The sequence below is a fragment of the Cibotium barometz genome, chromosome 22 (assembly GCF_041138505.1).
Source record: "Cibotium barometz isolate CiBa-2024 chromosome 22, ASM4113850v1, whole genome shotgun sequence".
NCBI classification, from domain to species: Eukaryota; Viridiplantae; Streptophyta; class Polypodiopsida; order Cyatheales; family Cibotiaceae; genus Cibotium; species Cibotium barometz.
The window spans coordinates 28,127,006-28,144,689 of NC_141067.1; the positions used below are offsets into that span (position 1 = coordinate 28,127,006).

The window sequence follows — 17,684 nt, forward strand, 5'->3', positions numbered from 1 at the left end:
TGTGATTAAGAAGCTTAATTTTTTGTGATTAAGAAAAATAACATAAGAGGGAAAAATTACAAAATGGAAAAAGAATGCTTGAAACTTGAAATTACTGAAATTAAATGCAATCAAACAACAAATTGAACTTAAAACATGCAAGAATTAAACAAATTGAATGCAAAAAACATGAAATTACATAAAGATTTGACAAAAATCAAAGGAATTGGGGGGTTTTCTAATCTAATCACCACTCTTTCTCTTCCTTCCTACTCTAATTACCTCTATCCAAATGCGTTCAAGGCGCAAATGGAGCTTGGCGAAGAGACTATTCCCCGGCAGTGGCGCCAAAAATGTGTAGTTTTGTCGTAGGGAATTGTCAAACCGCCGCACACGAGCTACGAAAAGCTACAAGTATGCAAACCAATATGCCATGGCTAAGCTAAAACACACATGCGGTCAAGGAGTTGTCACTCACCTTGTGAATACATTGGAGTAGAGGGATCGTGCTGCCGTGATGAAGAAGAAGCACTCGCGGGTAATGCTCGACCTCCTCGCTCGCCGGCTCACGCACGCGTTAATGCTCAATCGCACACACACTCTCTCTCTCACACACACATGCTCAAGCATACATAACAAGCAAGCTAATGCTCTAATTAGGCACACAAGCAAAGATTAATAAGAGATTAGAGTAGAGAGCAAGAGCACTACTTAGCATTGCACTTTGGAGAATGATACATTTTAGGGTTACATTGGCCTTTATACTCTAGCCATGAGTTCATACTTTGGGCGGCCAAAACTTAAGTATTCAATGGCATGACTTTCTAGCTGGCAATAGTTGTTGCAACCCTAACTCTTTCAATCCCGTGGTACGCCTTTCATAGACAAGCGATGATCACCACGTAAAGTAATACAATATGCGACATCTATGTGAAAACCGTCATGTCGAGCGCTGGTGGCCGAAAAGGTAATAAGTGAAGTGCGGTAGCCGCCATCGATGAAGTAGAGGTCTCCGTCAGCGGTTAATAGCCATTCTCAGTACTCATGTCGTATTGAAAGTGATTAGATGGTACTCTTGTCGTATTGGAGTCAATGTAAGGTGCATGTGAAATCCTTGCCCTATTGTAATGGTTAGGTGCATGAGGCATTCCTACCGTAGAGTTATGGTTATGGGCAGGGGATGCTCATGCCATAACAGGGAAAGGATGCATGTACGGGAGGCCTTGCCACGATGGTACAAGCTACCCTTGCCGCATCGGAATGGCAGGATCTATGGGGAAAACTTGCCGTGTTGACAATGGATAAGTAGGGGTTATGTTCTTACCGCATTGATTGGTCCTGCCATATGTGTATAATAACGCAAAAGGTGATGTTTTGGCTTGTTGATTCGTGATTTGTTGATTGTGGGCAACTAACCGAGAGGACCACGCCCACTAGGAGTTGAGAGAAGTCGTAAATCACTATCTTCCTGCTTGTTGAAGTCATCAAAGAAAAGGGAAAATCTTTTGTTTACTTTAATATAAAAGCTGATGATGAAACTGATGATGAAAAAAAGGTGTAATGTTTGATCTGGTAATGAATTGTTAAGGTGAGCAGGGCAAGCCTTGGATAACTCTAGCAGGAAAAAAAAAAGAGAAAGAAGACATGAGCTTCACGACTTCTAAATATGAACGTCAAATAGATTGGCGTTTAAAAATCCTGAAGAATTGATTTTAATGTTGTATGTAAAAAGAAATCATTGAACTTGAAAGTAGGATGTCGTAATTCTGTTGATGAAAAAGGGAGAATTGGATTGAACCTAGCTGTTAGGTATGATATCAAGATTCCATAGTTAAGCTCCAACGTAACCGCAGAGGAAGGAGAAGTTTTTCAAAAAAACTTTTGCAAGGCATATACAGTCAACTTTTTTACAAAGACTCCAACTCCACTTCACTCCACACACCACTGTGGTAGTTATGCAATAAAAATACAAGTGTTTTTTGCCCTGTGTGAAAAAGCCAGTGAGTCTTTACTAAGAAAAAACAAATTATAATGGGACTTTGGGGTTAGGGATGTTTCCCATGCTAATGATATTGGAAAAATACGTTAGGTGAATGGAAATCCATCTTAAATGCGTCCATGGTGAGAGTGTGAAGGAAGGGAGGACCAGCATGAATTTTTTTTATGATTGTGTGCAATCCTTGCAACCTCTGAGCGTTGGAATAATCCGGGGATGTTTCCTATGCATCATGAAGCCAAGATGGCCAATTTGGGTTTGTTTGATGTGCCAAAGCCAAGAGATAGCTCCCCTGCGATGTTTTGGCAAAATTGGTGAAGTAATCCTTTGGTAAAAGTCCCGTCGGAGTCATGGAAACGCACAGTGGTGTATGCCAGGGCCTAGTACCATCTCCAAGGGTTTGAGGTGAGTTTTTGACGGGTTTTTGGTGAGTTTTTCTCTCTCCATAAAAGTCCGGTCATAAGCGGATTGACTATCATGAAAAACTTTCAACTAAAGAGCGAAAGGAAAAAACAAATTGTGCTACAGCCATCGATATATGCCATGGTATACCTGACGATATACATGCATGTCGGTAAAACCCTTCCTATAAACATCAGTATGACCATCAATATATGTTTTCGTCGATATATTTCACCGGAATATACCCGTTGGTATACCCGTCGGTATACCCATTGGTATACACCACGGTATACCCGACGGTATTATGTGCAATGACCATTGCTATATATTTCTTTGTCCGTATATTTTGATAGTATGTCCGTCAGTATTTGGGTTATACTGGCTTCTGTACCAACGCGCTTATCGACGACGAGCATACTGATGCGGCCAAAAACGTTGAGAGCCCAAGACTAGATGAGCACCAAAAAAATAGTAAAACAAATGGCCCGTAAGGCAATAAAATCCACCATGTAAACAAAACTTTAGAAAATGCTCATTCTTTACTGAAGCATCATCATGGGAAACTTCAACAGTTGGATTTATCAAACAAAGCAATTTTAACCATTGTCATGAAATTCTCTAGAGCTCGCCGCCCCCTCCCCCCCCCCCCCCTTGTAGGTGTTGGAACACGAGGAGACCCGCAAGAGCTTACCATACAACTTCACTTCTCTTACACCCCAACATCATGCACCAATCAGGAGCTATGTACTGAATAAAAAGAAGCCTGCATCATGGCCGCAACCTCATCAAGAACGACCTTGCCTCATCCAACATGGGATCTAATGACAGTACAGGTTCCTATGTCATCTCGACATTTGTGCATGACTCATTCTTTTCATAGCAGAAAGCTAGCATGGCAAGAACCTTGGGATTATATGGCGTGATCTTAAGCGATTTCTTGAAATCTGCGATGGCAGCCTCAAGGTTGCAGTGACTTTAGAAGTTGCAAGGAGAAGGCTACCGCGCTTCATGCAAGGGCTTCAGACCCAAGAGAGGGTAGTGTCCATGGATCGGATGGCAGCAAACAAAAAGGCCTTGCTGGACAAGGGCAATGTATTTTAAAACATGGCAAGCATTATCAACAGGGTCAAGGAAGATGGGCATGTCGACCTCTGTGCTAGCTTCTTTTTCAATTTTCAAGAGAGCAAGCTTCCAAAGGCTTAGCCTATTCTGCTAAAAAAAGCTATAAAATCTAATTGACTTTTTCCTAAAAAAGCTATCTATTCTCCAAAAATATGTAACTTTTAGGTATAATTAAAATCTTTTGTATTTAAAACTATACATTTCTAGCTAACTCAAGAGGTGGCCTATTTTCAAGGCCCCCCACCCTATAGACCTTGCGTTAGAAGCCATTAGTACTCCCAACAAAGGAAGCATTCCCCTCTAACATTTAGGATGCATGGAGGCCTTCTAGCTCCATGTTGGGTATGTGAACCGTTGCTTTCTAGATTGAACACTCACCCCATGTGAGCTCAAATAGAAAAGACGTTATTCAACATCTCACCGAGCTTATGAGCTATATTTATCTACCAGACCTTAAAAAAGCCTAGGCACACACACAAGCATATAAAGATGGATGTAAATGTAGTATATCAAGAGCTTTAGCTCTCAATTTGATATCCTACTTTACATACACCTATGGTACATCCGTGGTTTCTCTTTTTTTTTTGAAAAACAAAAGGAGATTGTATTATCTTATGTCATTGAAAGTACAAACAAAGTATCATCATACATGACTACTACCATCCTTAAGCTTACAAACCAACCCTTTCATTAAGATTGTGCAGTGGTGAAGGAGTGAAGTGGTTTCTCTTTCTTACTACCATATGCTTGTCAAAGAAGCTTGAAAATTGATTCACGGATGAAGGGCAACACTATGCAGTAAATAAAATCATGATATTAGAAACATCTCTAGGTTCTCCTCCTGAATGATTGAAAAAACATGTCTTCTGATTGAAGTGCACGTCCATAATACAACATGAGGAGATGAGCAGCAGATAGTAAAACAAATGGCGCATAAGGCAAATAAAATATGAGCAATTCAAGAATAAGTAACCACTACTTAAAGCAAATCTAAGAAAAAGCTCATTCTATATCGAAGCATCATCAAGAGCAAACTTCGGCAGTTGGAATTTGCCAAATTGTATAGCTTGTCAAACAAAGCCTTTTGCCCATTGTTATGCTGACCACAGAGGATATTGAGGAGATCCGCCAGTGTCCGATGCGGCACCTATTATGAGATGGAGGTACCTCCATAGTGTACCTTCCAGTTCCAGTTTCATTTTCTAGGTGCCAGAAGTATCATCTTTATTTTTCATTTTTCTGGGTTTTTTTATCCAGACATTGTATCAGATCCACCATGATGTAACTTTTGGTCTCATAGGTCATTATGGCCTTTTGAAGACGTTAATATAACATTTCATTTCACTTCTCCCCCCCCCCCCCCCCCCGGTTGCCCTTTGTAGATGTTGGAATCGAACACAATGACCCCTGCAAGAGCTTACCCAACATCCTTTAGCAATCAAGAGCTACATAAAAGAAGACAGACAACACACAGGATTGTATCCCTTGTACTGAATATAAAGAAGCCACCTCATGGTCGCAACCTCATCAAGCCCAACCTTGCCTCATCAGACTCGGGGTATAATAAAGTACACGTCCCCTAATCTACTTTCTCCTTGAAGAAAGCTATCAATGCTCCAAAAACATACAACATTTTGGTACTAATTAGAAACCTTTTGCATTATGTAAAACTAGAGTTCGTAAGTGCAAGGAGAAGGAAGCATGACACACAAAAGCGAAGAGAGAGATTCCAAGTTGATGGAGAGAGAGAGAGAGAGAGAGGAGTGACTATTCTAGTCGCTTAAAGAGAGAGATAAGATAGAAAGAGAGAGGGGTACAGATATTATATGCAAGATTCCAAAAGGATCTCATATGCAAGATTCCAAAAGGATCTCGAAAGATTCTATGGACCACTTCCTTAGGCCGGCTGGGGTAAATCTACATTTTTTGCTAACTCACCCCCCAGTACCCCTATAGAGTATAATTTCCCGTTTTTACTAAAATTGTTTTTTTTTCCCATTTCTACAGCGTGCTTTCTAGAAAACGTAGGTGTAGGAAAGCATATGTGGCTTTTCAGAAAAGCAAAAGCAGGTGCGTGGTTTTCTGCTTTTCAATGGCGCTATATAAGGTTGATCAAGTAGTACAGCAATATCAAAGAAGCTAGCGAGTTAAGAGAGAAAGAGATGATGATACAGAATACTTCGTTGCAGCGCCTTTTCCTGCTCCTCCTACTCCTTCTGGCCAGTGCGAACGCCAGTACTAGCCGGGCGGCGGTAGCAGAATGGACCATGGAGGTGGAGAACCATGTAGGGGATTATGCCTCGGACAACAAGCTGTGGTGTGCCTCCCCACAAGGTGACCTCGCATTTGGGCCTGTGTTGGGCGCTGACACCTCTGCACCTGACGGCTCCATCTGGGCTGTCGCGCAATCGAAAGCCCAGACTCTCGTCCAGCTCCGCTTGCCCTCCCTCGATTACTCTTGCCGTCTGGAGGTGCAGGGATTCTCAGTACCACCCCTTTGGAGCGTGTCATTGCCGCTTGCTTCAGCCGTGGACAACAATGATGCTACTGCCACCCTCGACATCAAGTGCCTCATGCCCCTTAATATGACCGGCGTAGGCTATGCACCGCCCAGATGCATGCTGTTCAGTGCCGATGGTTATGCCACAACACGTATTTCGTTCTCCCCGCTCTCAGTGGAGGACAATGGGCCCGCCACCGCCCCTGTGGACTCTCCATCAAGTGCACCCGCACCACTCACCTCGTCTGATTCGGGGGCTAGCTCGAGCAGTCCTAGTCCTGCCTCTGATAGCAGCTCCAGCTCGGCCACCGCTCATGATCAGCCGGCCAGCATGAGCCCGCCAGCGCCGACCGCGTCCCCTGTCCCCTCTGACTCCGACAGTACGAGTGGCTCCTCTTATCAGCCCGCCAACACGAGCCCAGCCCCCGGCCCTGCTTCTACAGTTACAACGCCCGGGCGCAAGCTGCTGCGAGCTACTTAAAATCATGATCTACGGCACGGGCGATCTGCCGGACTTCACACAAACTCAAGCTTGGGTAATCTGTCCAGCACTCATACATTTATGATGAGTCCTAATAAATAGTTTGAATATCAATGAAGGGCACCGGTCATGCCTAATTCCATGTATTACCAATTGAATGCTATTGTTGCTGAAGCAATTTGCCCTACTTTCGTGACGTCGTCGTGGTTCAACTCGTGAAATTTTGAAGGTGCAATTCGTTCAATATTTTCTTGAAAATGTTGCAGTGCGCTCGTGTACCGGAATGCATGCATGTTTGCACATGCACGCATACATACCTACACACACACACACACACACACACACACACAGAGTACTTGATCATGTTGAGCTCAGTTTCAAACTGCAGTTTGCCAAATTTTTAAGATCCTTGGTATATAATAGCAGCAGGATGTAGACTTGTTGGGCATGATATACTGTTTCATGTGCACGCAAGTGTGCTACGGTCACCACCCATCAACCATAATTCCCACTTTGCGGATTCACGATTTGAGGAAGAAGTAAGCACGGTCACCATCATCCAGAATTCCCACTTTGCTGATTACGCCAACATCATGAGCTTCAGTGAGTTTTAGACAAATTGCCACTTTGCCGGCAGCCCCCTGCCCCCACCCGGCGTACCTAGCTAATTATGCGGTCCCTAGTGCTCTCCAAAAGCTAATTATGCGGTGCCTAGTGCTCTCCAAAAGCTCATGATGTTGAATACTATAGGGGAAAACTAAGGGAAAGCTGCGCCGTTTTCCCACAAGAGAAAATGTTCTAAACTTCTTGATAGTGTGAGCAATACACTCCAGTCCATACATACATCTAACTTGCACTATATATTAAGCGTCTCTGCGAACCACGCACCAGCACCTGCACATATCGAATGGAGCATCACCACAGACCAGTACAATATTGTTTCTGGCATTTCCCCATGTGGGAAAAGGGGTTCTTTTCCAGCTTGATAGTGCTCATGAACATCATGAGCTTCTGCAGAAACGGCACCGCGTACCTAGCTAGGTGCGGTGGGGGGCAGGGGATCGCCGACCGGCCTGGGAGGGATCGGAGGGGCCCCCCAGCTACACCTAGGTATGCAGAAGCTCATGATGTTGAACATGAACACTATCTGCAGGGATAAACTTATAAGGGAAAGAACCCCTTTTTCCACATGGTAAAATGTCTTGTCAAAACATCAGATGTCAGGTTCTTTCAGCGCACCTGCATAGAGCCGGGCGGGCCACAGCAACGTCGCACATTAACAAGCGTTTGAGCACTAATTATTTTTGAGCCGTGCCCCTCAGAGCTTATGTAGAATGCCTCCCTGACGGGGGCAATACTGCTCCCTAGCCTATAATCTCAAAATCTTGCCATAACCAGCAGCCTTGCAAAGATTTTAGACAAAATCCCACTCACGACATTAACATCATGAGCCTATTCTGCAGGCCGGGAGGCACTGCCTAGCAAGATGCGGCGGGGGATCGCCGCCCAATGGAGGGGCGCCTGGCCGGGTCCCCTGCCCTAGCTAGCTAGGTATGCGGTGTCTGCAGAATCTCATGATGTAGAGCACTATTAGGGGAAAACAAGGGGAAAGGAGCTGGCACAAGCTGGGAAAATGTCCAAAATGTCTTGTGAATTTCAGGCCTCTGAACCGCACCAGCTACGTATACGCGTTTCCATTGCCGTTTCCCCATCGTTTCTGGATAGCTGTTTCCTGTTTCGTTTCTGGTGACTATATATATAATGGAGCAGGGGATATATTTGCCCTCACCCTGCATCATGCAAGCGGTCACCTCCGCCATCTTGTGCATATCCTCCGCCACCAAAATGATGTGCAGCTTGCTCACGAGTGCGTTGCATTTTAACGACGTATAATAAGAAGGGGCCACACACATGTGCTCTCTCTCTCTTTTAATCTTGGCTATATTAGTGTTAAATGTAATGGGGTAAAATAGTGGTAAAATGTAATGTTCAATTCCCCTAATGAATCAATCAATCCCATTATCAAAGGGATTGACACCTACCTCCTCTTGTTTAAATACACATGTAGGACTCCATTCTCATTAAGCAATTAAGTCTGCACATTCCTATTCATTGTGTGTGTGCTCTCTCTATCACGCTATCTCTTAATTAAGTGATTAGGTTATTTCAGTGATTCTCATTTCTCTCATGGTATCATAGAGGATAATCAACATTAAGTACTTGGGCTAGCATTAAGCACTACTTAGTTAAGAGCTTTCTCAGAACTAATCACTATGGCTGTGACCAAGCATCTTCTTTTTCATTATCTACCACCTGTAAGCCTAGATATATAATAGATAAACTAAGCGCTTCTAATTACCAAGTTTGGAAGCTCCGCATGGAGCTCTATCTCAAGCAACTCTAACTATGGGACATAGTCTCCGGCGTACTTGAAGCGCGTACTTGAAGCGCAACCCGCTTCTCTGGAAGGCAAAGCACCACAAGGCAACTGTGCCGAGGCGCTCAAAGCTTGGAAGATGAAGGATATCAATGCACAAACCGAAATCATCGGTCATTGTGTGGATCGTCAAGTACAAATGGTCCGCAACCTTCACACGGCTCAAGCCATTTGGGCTTTCTTTGCGCAAAGCTATGAGCACACCGATCTCATCTATCAAGTCTCCCTGATCAAGAGACTTGTAAACTCAAACATGAGTGAAGGGCAAGCTACTGCCAAGTTTCTCGACACTTGGCAAGCTCTTCTTGATGAGGTGTTGATCTTCGGGCTCCAGTCCCCGAGACACTCTAAGCTATGCTCTTGCTGGCCGTGGTACCCACGTCGTGGCGAGCATTCATAACCACTCAAGTCACTACAACCAACCTTCAACTTCATAACCTCGTCACCAAAATCCAACAAGACTTGAAGCTCTTCGCGAGCAAAGCTTAAGCTCGCAAAAGTCCACCGCTCTCATCACTACTACGATGAAAGCCCCAGGGAAGCCAAAACATCATCATGGAAAAGGTGGCAAGCACAACCATTCCCATGGCAAGCCCGGCCACTCTCATGGCCACCCTCCTGGGCAACATCGCCACCAAAACAACAACTTCAAGAATATTTTACTGCAATCGCTTTGGGCATCACGAGAAGTATTGCCGCAAGTAATAACCCTACTCCTCTTCTCCTTAGCTCCTCTTCCTATATGCATTGCCCTCCTAATACTCAGCATAATACACCCTACATACCTAATGGCCATAGGCCCAATCATCGGGCTCAAGCTCATCACATAGAGGTCACTTCTTATGAGGGAGATACACACTATGCATGCACCTGTAAGCCTAGATATATAATAGATAAACTAAACGCTACTAATTACCAAGTTTGGAAGCTCCGCATGGAGCTCTATCTCAAGCAACTCCAACTATGGGGGGACATAGTCTCCGGCGTACTTGAAGCGCAACCCGCTTCTCTGGAAGGCAAAGCACCACAAGGCAACTATGCCGAGGCGCTCAAAGCTTGGAAGATGAAGGATATCAATGCACAAACCGAAATCATCGATCATTGTGCGGATCGTCAAGTACACATGGTCCGCAACCTTCACACGGCTCAAGCCATTTGGGCTTTCTTTGTGCAAAGCTATGAGCACACCGATCTCATCTATCAAGTCTCCCTGATCAAGAGACTTGTAAACTCAAACATGAGTGAAGGGCAAGCTACTGCCAAGTTTCTCGACACTTGGCAAGCTCTTCTTGAGGTGTTGATCTTCGGGCTGGTAGTCCCCGCGACACTCTATGCTATGCTCTTGCTGGCCGTGGTACCTGCATCATGTGGCGAGCATTCATAACCACTCAAGTCACTACAACCAACCTTCAACTTCAAAACCTCTTCGCCAAAATCCAACAAGACTTGAAGCTCTTCGCGAGCAAAGCTTAAGCCATCCACTCACATGGTGCATGCTGCATGTGCGTAAGAAAAATGGGTCGCCATCTTTACGCAAAAAAAAGCATCGCTTACATGAAAAGCACCGTCATCTCCAAGAAGAAGAAGAAAAAAAAGCGCCGCTTTACAAGAGAAAGCGCCGCCATCTCCCGAAAAAAGCGTCACTTTCACAAAAGTCCACCGCTCTCATCACTACTACGATGAAAGCCCCAGGGAAGCCAAAACATCATCATGGAAAGATGGCAAGCACAACCATTCCCATCGCAAGCCCGGTCACTCTCATGGCCACTCTCATGGTCACCCTCCTGGGCAACATCGCTACCAAAACAACAACTTCAAGAATATTCACTGCTCTTACTGCAATCGCTTTGGGCATCACGAGAAGGATTGTCGCAAGTAATAACCCTACTCCTCCTCTCCTTAGCTCCTCTTCCTATATGCATTACCCTCCTAATACTTAGCATAATACACCCTACATACCTAATGGCCATAGGCCCACTCATCGGGCTCAAGCTCATCACATGAGCACTAAATTCCTTGAGCACATCATTCACTCATTCTTGCTCCAAATCCATTCTCTTATACCCCATTGGTACCTCCTAGCCAGCCCAGGTAATTATGGTCACCTCTCCTAATACTTCACCTCAATCTTAGACCCTCCTCTCGCACTATCGGCTTGGTCATACATCCTCCCATGCACTCAAAGCCAAGACTTCATTGCCAATTAGCTCTTGGTTTGGCTAAAGCTAACACACCTATCTCCTTCTGTGAGAACTGCATCATTGGGTGAAAGCAAGATAAGGTGGCTTACTATTTGAGCTTTTTTAGCATAAGTTATAGCACTTGAGGGACACCACTATGATAGTTAAAATATAAGGTAGATGGGAATCTTGAAATTATTTGAAGTGTGGAAATGTCAGTTCACAAAACTAAATCATTAATATAACACACCTCAAGTGGTGCCCCATTTGAGAAAAAAAAACATTTTTCAAAGCTTACCCCCGTCTCCTCTACGCGCACCTTGCCCAAGCTTGCAATAAACACAGAACACAAGGACCTGCTGCACTGCTGAACGCAATAGCTTCAACCAAGAAAGGTGTGCTCCTCTCTCTCTCTGTCTCTCTCTCTCTCTCTCTCTCTCTCTCTCTCCACACACACACACACACACACATAGGGTTTTGCATGTTGAATACCAGGACTCTCTCCCTCTCTCTCCCTCTCTCATAAATACACATGTAGGACTCCATTCTCATTAAGCAACTAAGTCTACACATTCCTATTCATTGTGTGTGTGCTTGTTGATATACATAGGTAGTGATGTGTGTGAACACACTTAGGACCGTCGGGGCACTTTTTCCCTCACTAGGAGGTTTTTTCCCCCGTACACTGTATATACGCCCATTAATTCTAGGGCTATCTTATCTTCCTACTTGCACACCAACAAGTAATACAACTTCCTGCGTTGTGTGCTCTTAAGCTTCTTCTTTATCCCTGGTACATACAAAGTATCTGCAAGTGTGAAAGAGCTGTCGTTTGCAGCAGTAAGAACAATCTTACCAACACCCTTAACTGGATAAGAAGCATTGTTGGCACATGTGACAGTATTCCCATTAGGGACAGCCTCAAGAGAAGTGAACAAATCACGCTAAGAGGTAATGTGCTTGGTGGCACCACTGTCAAAATACCATTCATCAGAGTTAACAGAAACTGCCAAACATGCATCATGCACAGATGGGTCATACTGGCAATGAACGCTAAATGCCCATTCTGTATCCTGCACAACATTAGCGGAATCAAAACCTGTAGAAGCATCCGCTACGGTGGCTGCATTTGACTCTTTCTTCTTTGCTTCCTTAGCCTTTATCTTAGGGTAATCTTTGATGACATGATCAGTTGCCTTACAATAATTGCACCTGGTCTTTTTCTTGCCCTTGTCACCTATCTTCTCATCAGACTTATTGCTGTTACCTGCAGAAGATGATGTAGTCATACGCCTGCTAGTAGTAGAAGAAACATTAGAATTGGCTGATTTGCCACTTCTTCTCTGCTATGCAACCATAAATGCATGATCGACTACATGCTGCCTAGCCTTGTTTTGCCTAGACTGAGCCTCCTGCAAAAGTTTATTCACAAGTGAATCATTCTTGACAGCATCAGGTCTCTCCTCTGTAACAAGCCTCCAAGTGGAAGCAAAAGTCTGATATGACTCAGGTAACGCATCAAGAATAGTCTGCACAAGAGAATGATCTGGGATCATCTCACCTGCAGAATTGCTCTTTGAGATCTTTGATCTCAGCAAGAAAAACATTCATATCATCGTCCTCCTGCATAATCTTCGATTCTAGCTCCTTATACAGATATAAGATTTTTGCCTCATTTCTCCCTGCATACAGATCAGCTAGAATGTCCCAAGCCTGTTTTGTTGTTTTAGCTGAACGAATGTGTGGGGTGATATTCCTCTTGACAGAAAGCGCTATCAAGGCATGAGCCTGCGCATCCTTACCATCCCAACGAGCATATTTAATAGTGGGTAAAACAACTGTTGCAGAGCAGCACCAGTAGTGCTGCGTGAACCTGCAACAGAAGAGCCAGCTCTGCAGAGCTTCCATGAGCTCCAGCATCCACAACAGATCCTACATCCACAGAACCTGGACGTACATCTAAACCCTGCACAATGTTCCAAACCCCTTTTGCAACCAAAACATGTTGCATCATATCTGCCCACAGCGGGTAATTGCTGTCCCCATCCAACTTGTCATCAATAGACAACATGCGGAATACATCACTGCTACTATCAACCATGGCCGGTGACTGAAACTGATGTAAAAGCTACCTGTTACAACAAATACTGAACAGAATACAACACGTGCTATGTAGCACGGTCCACAGTAGTATACGTATGCTTGTTTTTGCAGAAACCTGCACTATCAAAATTCTGCAGAAAATGACGAAAATGCCTGTGCAGAACAGAAATTGCAGAAACGGAGGCCGAAACAGTCAAAAATGGGATTTTTGAGGTTACAAAAGCCCTATACGGACAGGCTGAGTGAGCTTAGGTACGTGTAAGTGCTCAAGGTATATCTCCTCAATCGGAGAACATGAGCCGAAGGGTGCTGGCGGTGCTGCTCGGGGAGCCAATACCTGCTCTGATATCAATTGTTGGAGTTAGGGTTGTAGAAAAGCATACACTAAGCTTGAAGAAGAAGAAGAAGCTCAAGAGCACACAACGCAGGAAGTTGTATTACTTGGCGTGCAAGTAGGAAGATAAGATAGCCTTAGAATTAATGGGCGTATATACAGTGCACGGGGGAAAAAACCTCCTTTTATCTGTGTCAGCACTTGCTAAACTTGGATATATAGTCAAATTTGTGGATGATAGATGTACTATTCATGATTTGACTTCTGGTGATACAATTATTGCATCTGGCACCTTGTTTCGTGGGCTGTATAGGCTCAACATCTATGACAAGTGTGTGGAAGATTCAGCAAATGCAGTTCTGATTCACAGGCAGTTTCAGATGCAAAGCTGTGGCATGCTCGTTTTGGTCATCTGAATTTTGCCAGTTTGCTGCGTTTGCAGAAATCTGATATGGTTGCTTCGTTGCCTGTTCTTGAGGCACCGGCTGTATTTTGGGCAAAATGCAGCGTTCTGCGTTTCCAAAGGATGGTTCTGTGTGGGCTACTCGAAGATTGGAGTTGATACACAGTGATGTATGTGGTCCAATGTAAACTCCATCATTTGGGAAACATTTGTACTTCGTGACTTTCATTGATGATTACTCCAGGCATGCATGGATATATCTTATGAAGGCAAAGTCCGAAGTGTTTTTGTGCTTCAATGTATCTGGTTGTACTGTGGGCACCCTCCGTTCTGATCGAGGGGGGGAGTACATGTCTAAAGAGTTTGATGCATTTCTGGCTGATCGTGGGATAAAACACCAGTTTACAGTGCCATATACACCGCAGCAAAACGGTGTTGCTGAAAGAAAGAACAGAGCTGTTATGGAAATGACACGATGTATGGTTAAGAGCCAACAATTGCCGCATGCATTTTGGCTTGAAGCTGTTATATATGCAGCATACATCTTAAACAGGTGTCCTACTAAGGCTTTGTAGTCTATCACTCCATATGAGGCTTGGCATAGCAGAAAGCCATCTATTGGTCACTTGCGTGTTTTTTGACTGCGTTTTTTAATGGTGATTTGCATGAGGAGGTGTATGTTATGCAGCCTCGTGGTTTCGTTCAAAAAGGGCAGGAAAACAAAGTGTGCAGGTTGAAGAAGGCATTGTATGGATTAAAGCAAGCTCCACGAGCTTGGTATGAAAAGATTCATGCGTATTTGACTGCACATGGTTTTCAGAATAGTGGGCCAACAGAGAGCACTTTGTATGTCAAACGTGTGGATGATGTGCATCTTATCATTGCTCTCTATGTCGATGACATGCTGCTCACAGGACCTATTGAGAGTCATATTGTTGATTTCAAGGCTGAATTGAATGCCTCGTTTGAGATGTCAGATTTGGGGCATTTGCATCATTATTTGGGGATATAGGTTAAGCAGTGTGATGGAGGTATTGCTTTATGTCAAACAAAGTATATTGAGACATTGTTGCGCAGATTTCAGCTTGAGGATTGCAAACCTATTGCTACTCCTATGGAGACAAGTTTAAAGCTTATTTCTCATGATGCTAGAGAGCTTATTGATGTCACTCTCTATCAGACAGCTGTTGGGTGTCTCATTTATGTATGCATTATGAGGCCTGACATTCAGTATACGATCTCTCAGGTGAGCAGGTTTATGCAGAGCCCAGGGTCTCAGCATTGGAAGGCAGTTAAAAGGATCTTTCGCTAATTGAGTGGCACCATACATCTTGGGTTGTTTTATCCCAAGGGGGGATCATTGCCGCCAGATTTACATGTGTTTTCAGACTCTGATTGGGCTGGTTGCTATGACACACGAGTGTCCACTAGTGGCTTTTGTTTCATGCTCGGTAGCTCATGCATATCTTGGTTGAGCAAGAAGCAGCCTACTGTGGCCACTTCGAGTTGTGAAGCTGAGTACAGGGCAGCCTTCACAGCTACAGTTGAGTGTGTTTGGCTTAGACGCCTTATGGCTGATTTGAGTGTTGGTCAGGATTCTGCCACCACTATCTTCAGTGACAGTCAGAGCGCATTGGCAATTGCGAGAAACCCAGTTTTTCATGCTCGCACAAAGCACATTGAGGTGCATTATCACTATGTCAGGGAGAGACTCTCTGTAGGAGAGATCAGCTTGGTCTATGTCCCGACACAGGACAACCTCGCCGATCTTTTCACAAAGGTGCTTCCTCGTGAGAAGTTTGAAGCTTTCCGCCATTGATCTACATAGGGCATGGCACTTCCCTAGACATGAGTGCCAGCTCTCATTCACACCATCACTCCCAGGGGGGATTTGTTGATATACATAGGTAGTGATATGTGTGAACACACTTAGGACCGTCGAGGCACTTTTTCCCTCACTTCCCCCCCCGTGCACTGTATATACGCCCATTAATTCTAGGGCTATTTTATCTTCCTACTTGCACACCAAGTAATACAACTTCCTGCGTTGTGTGCTCTTGAGCTTCTTCTTCTTCTTCTTTAAGCTTAGTGTGTGCTTTTCTGCAACCCTAACTCCAACAGTGCTCTCTATTAAGCTCTCTCTTTTAATCTTGGCTATATTAGTGTTAAATGTAATGGTAAAATAGTGGTAAAATGTTATGTTCAATTCCCCTAATGAATCAATCAATCCCATTATCAAAGGAATTGACACCTACCTTCTGATCTTGTATAAATACACATGTAGGACTCCATTCTCATTAAGCAACTAAGCCTACACATTCCTATTCATTGTGTGTGTGCTCTCTATTAAGCTATCTCTTAATTAAGTGATTAGGTTATTTCAGTGATTCTCATTTCTCTCATGGTATCATAGGATAATTAGAGGATAATCAACATTAAGTACTTAGGCTAGCATTAAGCACTACTTAGTTAAGAGCTTTCTCAGAACTAATCACTATGGCTGTGATGACCAAGCATCTTCTTCTTCATTATCTACCACCTGTAAGCCTAGATATATAATAGATAAACTAAGCGCTACTAATTACCAAGTTTGGAAGCTCTGCATGAAGCTCTATCTCAAGCAACTCCAACTATGGGACATAGTCTCCGGCATACTTGAAGCACAACCCGCTTCTCTAGAAGGCAAAGCACCACAAGGCAACTATGCGGAGGCGCTCAAAGCTTGGAAGATGAAGGATATAAATGCACAAACCGAAATCATCGGTCATATTGTGCGGATCGTCAAGTGCAAATGGTCCGCAACCTTCACACGGCTCAAGCCATTTGGGCTTTCTTTGCGCAAAGCTATGAGCACACCGATCTCATCTATCAAGTCTCCCTGATCAAGAGACTTGTAAACTCAAACATGAGTGAAGGGCAAGCTACTACCAAGTTTCTCAACACTTGGCAAGCTCTTCTTGATGAGGTGTTGATCTTCGGGCTTGCAATCCCCGAGACACTCTAAGCTATGCTCTTGCTGTGTATGTCAACCTGGGCACTAAGCTCCATCTCAAGCCGTGGTACCTGCATCGTGGCGAGCATTCATAACCACTCAAGTCACTACAACCAACCTTCAACTTCAAAACCTCGTCGCCAAAATCCAACAAGACTTGAAGCTCTTCGCGAGCAAAGCTTAAGCTTGCAAAAGTCCACTGCTCTCATCACTACTAGGATGAAAGCCCCAGGGAAGCCAAAACATCATCATGGAAAAGGTGGCAAGCACAACCATTCCCATGGCAAGCCCAATCACTCTCATGTGGCCACTCTCATGGTCACCCTCCTGGGCAATATCGCCACAAAAACAACTTCTTCAAGAATATTCACTGCTCTTACTGCAATCGCTTTGGGCATCACGAGAAGGATTGCAAAGTAATAACCCTACTACTCTCCTTAACTCCTCTTCCTATATGCATTACCCTCCTAATACTCAGCATAATACACCCTACATACCTAATGGCCATAGGCCCACTCATCGGGCTCAAGCTCATCACATAGAGGTCACTTCTTATGAGGGAGATACACACTATACACCACTTCTCTTGAGGAGCACACACACACATTTAAGATGATGTTTGGCTCTTGGATACAGGAGCCACACACGCCACGATCCACAAATTAGAATGGTTACACAATATAGAATACCTTAGCAACCCTCTTGAGGTCTATCTTGGAGATAATAGTGTCCAATTAGCAAGAGCATACGGAGAT

General features: G+C 44.1%; 1 protein-coding gene across 1 annotated transcript; it reads left to right on the forward strand.

The window, feature by feature from the left end:
- The first annotated feature begins 3,766 nt into the window (after positions 1 to 3,766).
- Positions 3,767 to 6,501, forward strand: LOC147626497 (uncharacterized). The gene has a single exon (XM_086816568.1). The coding sequence runs from the start codon at positions 5,662 to 5,664 to the stop codon at positions 6,478 to 6,480; it is 819 nt and encodes a 272-aa protein (XP_086672694.1). The 5' UTR covers positions 3,767 to 5,661; the 3' UTR covers positions 6,481 to 6,501.
- Positions 6,502 to 17,684: the final 11,183 nt, after the last annotated feature.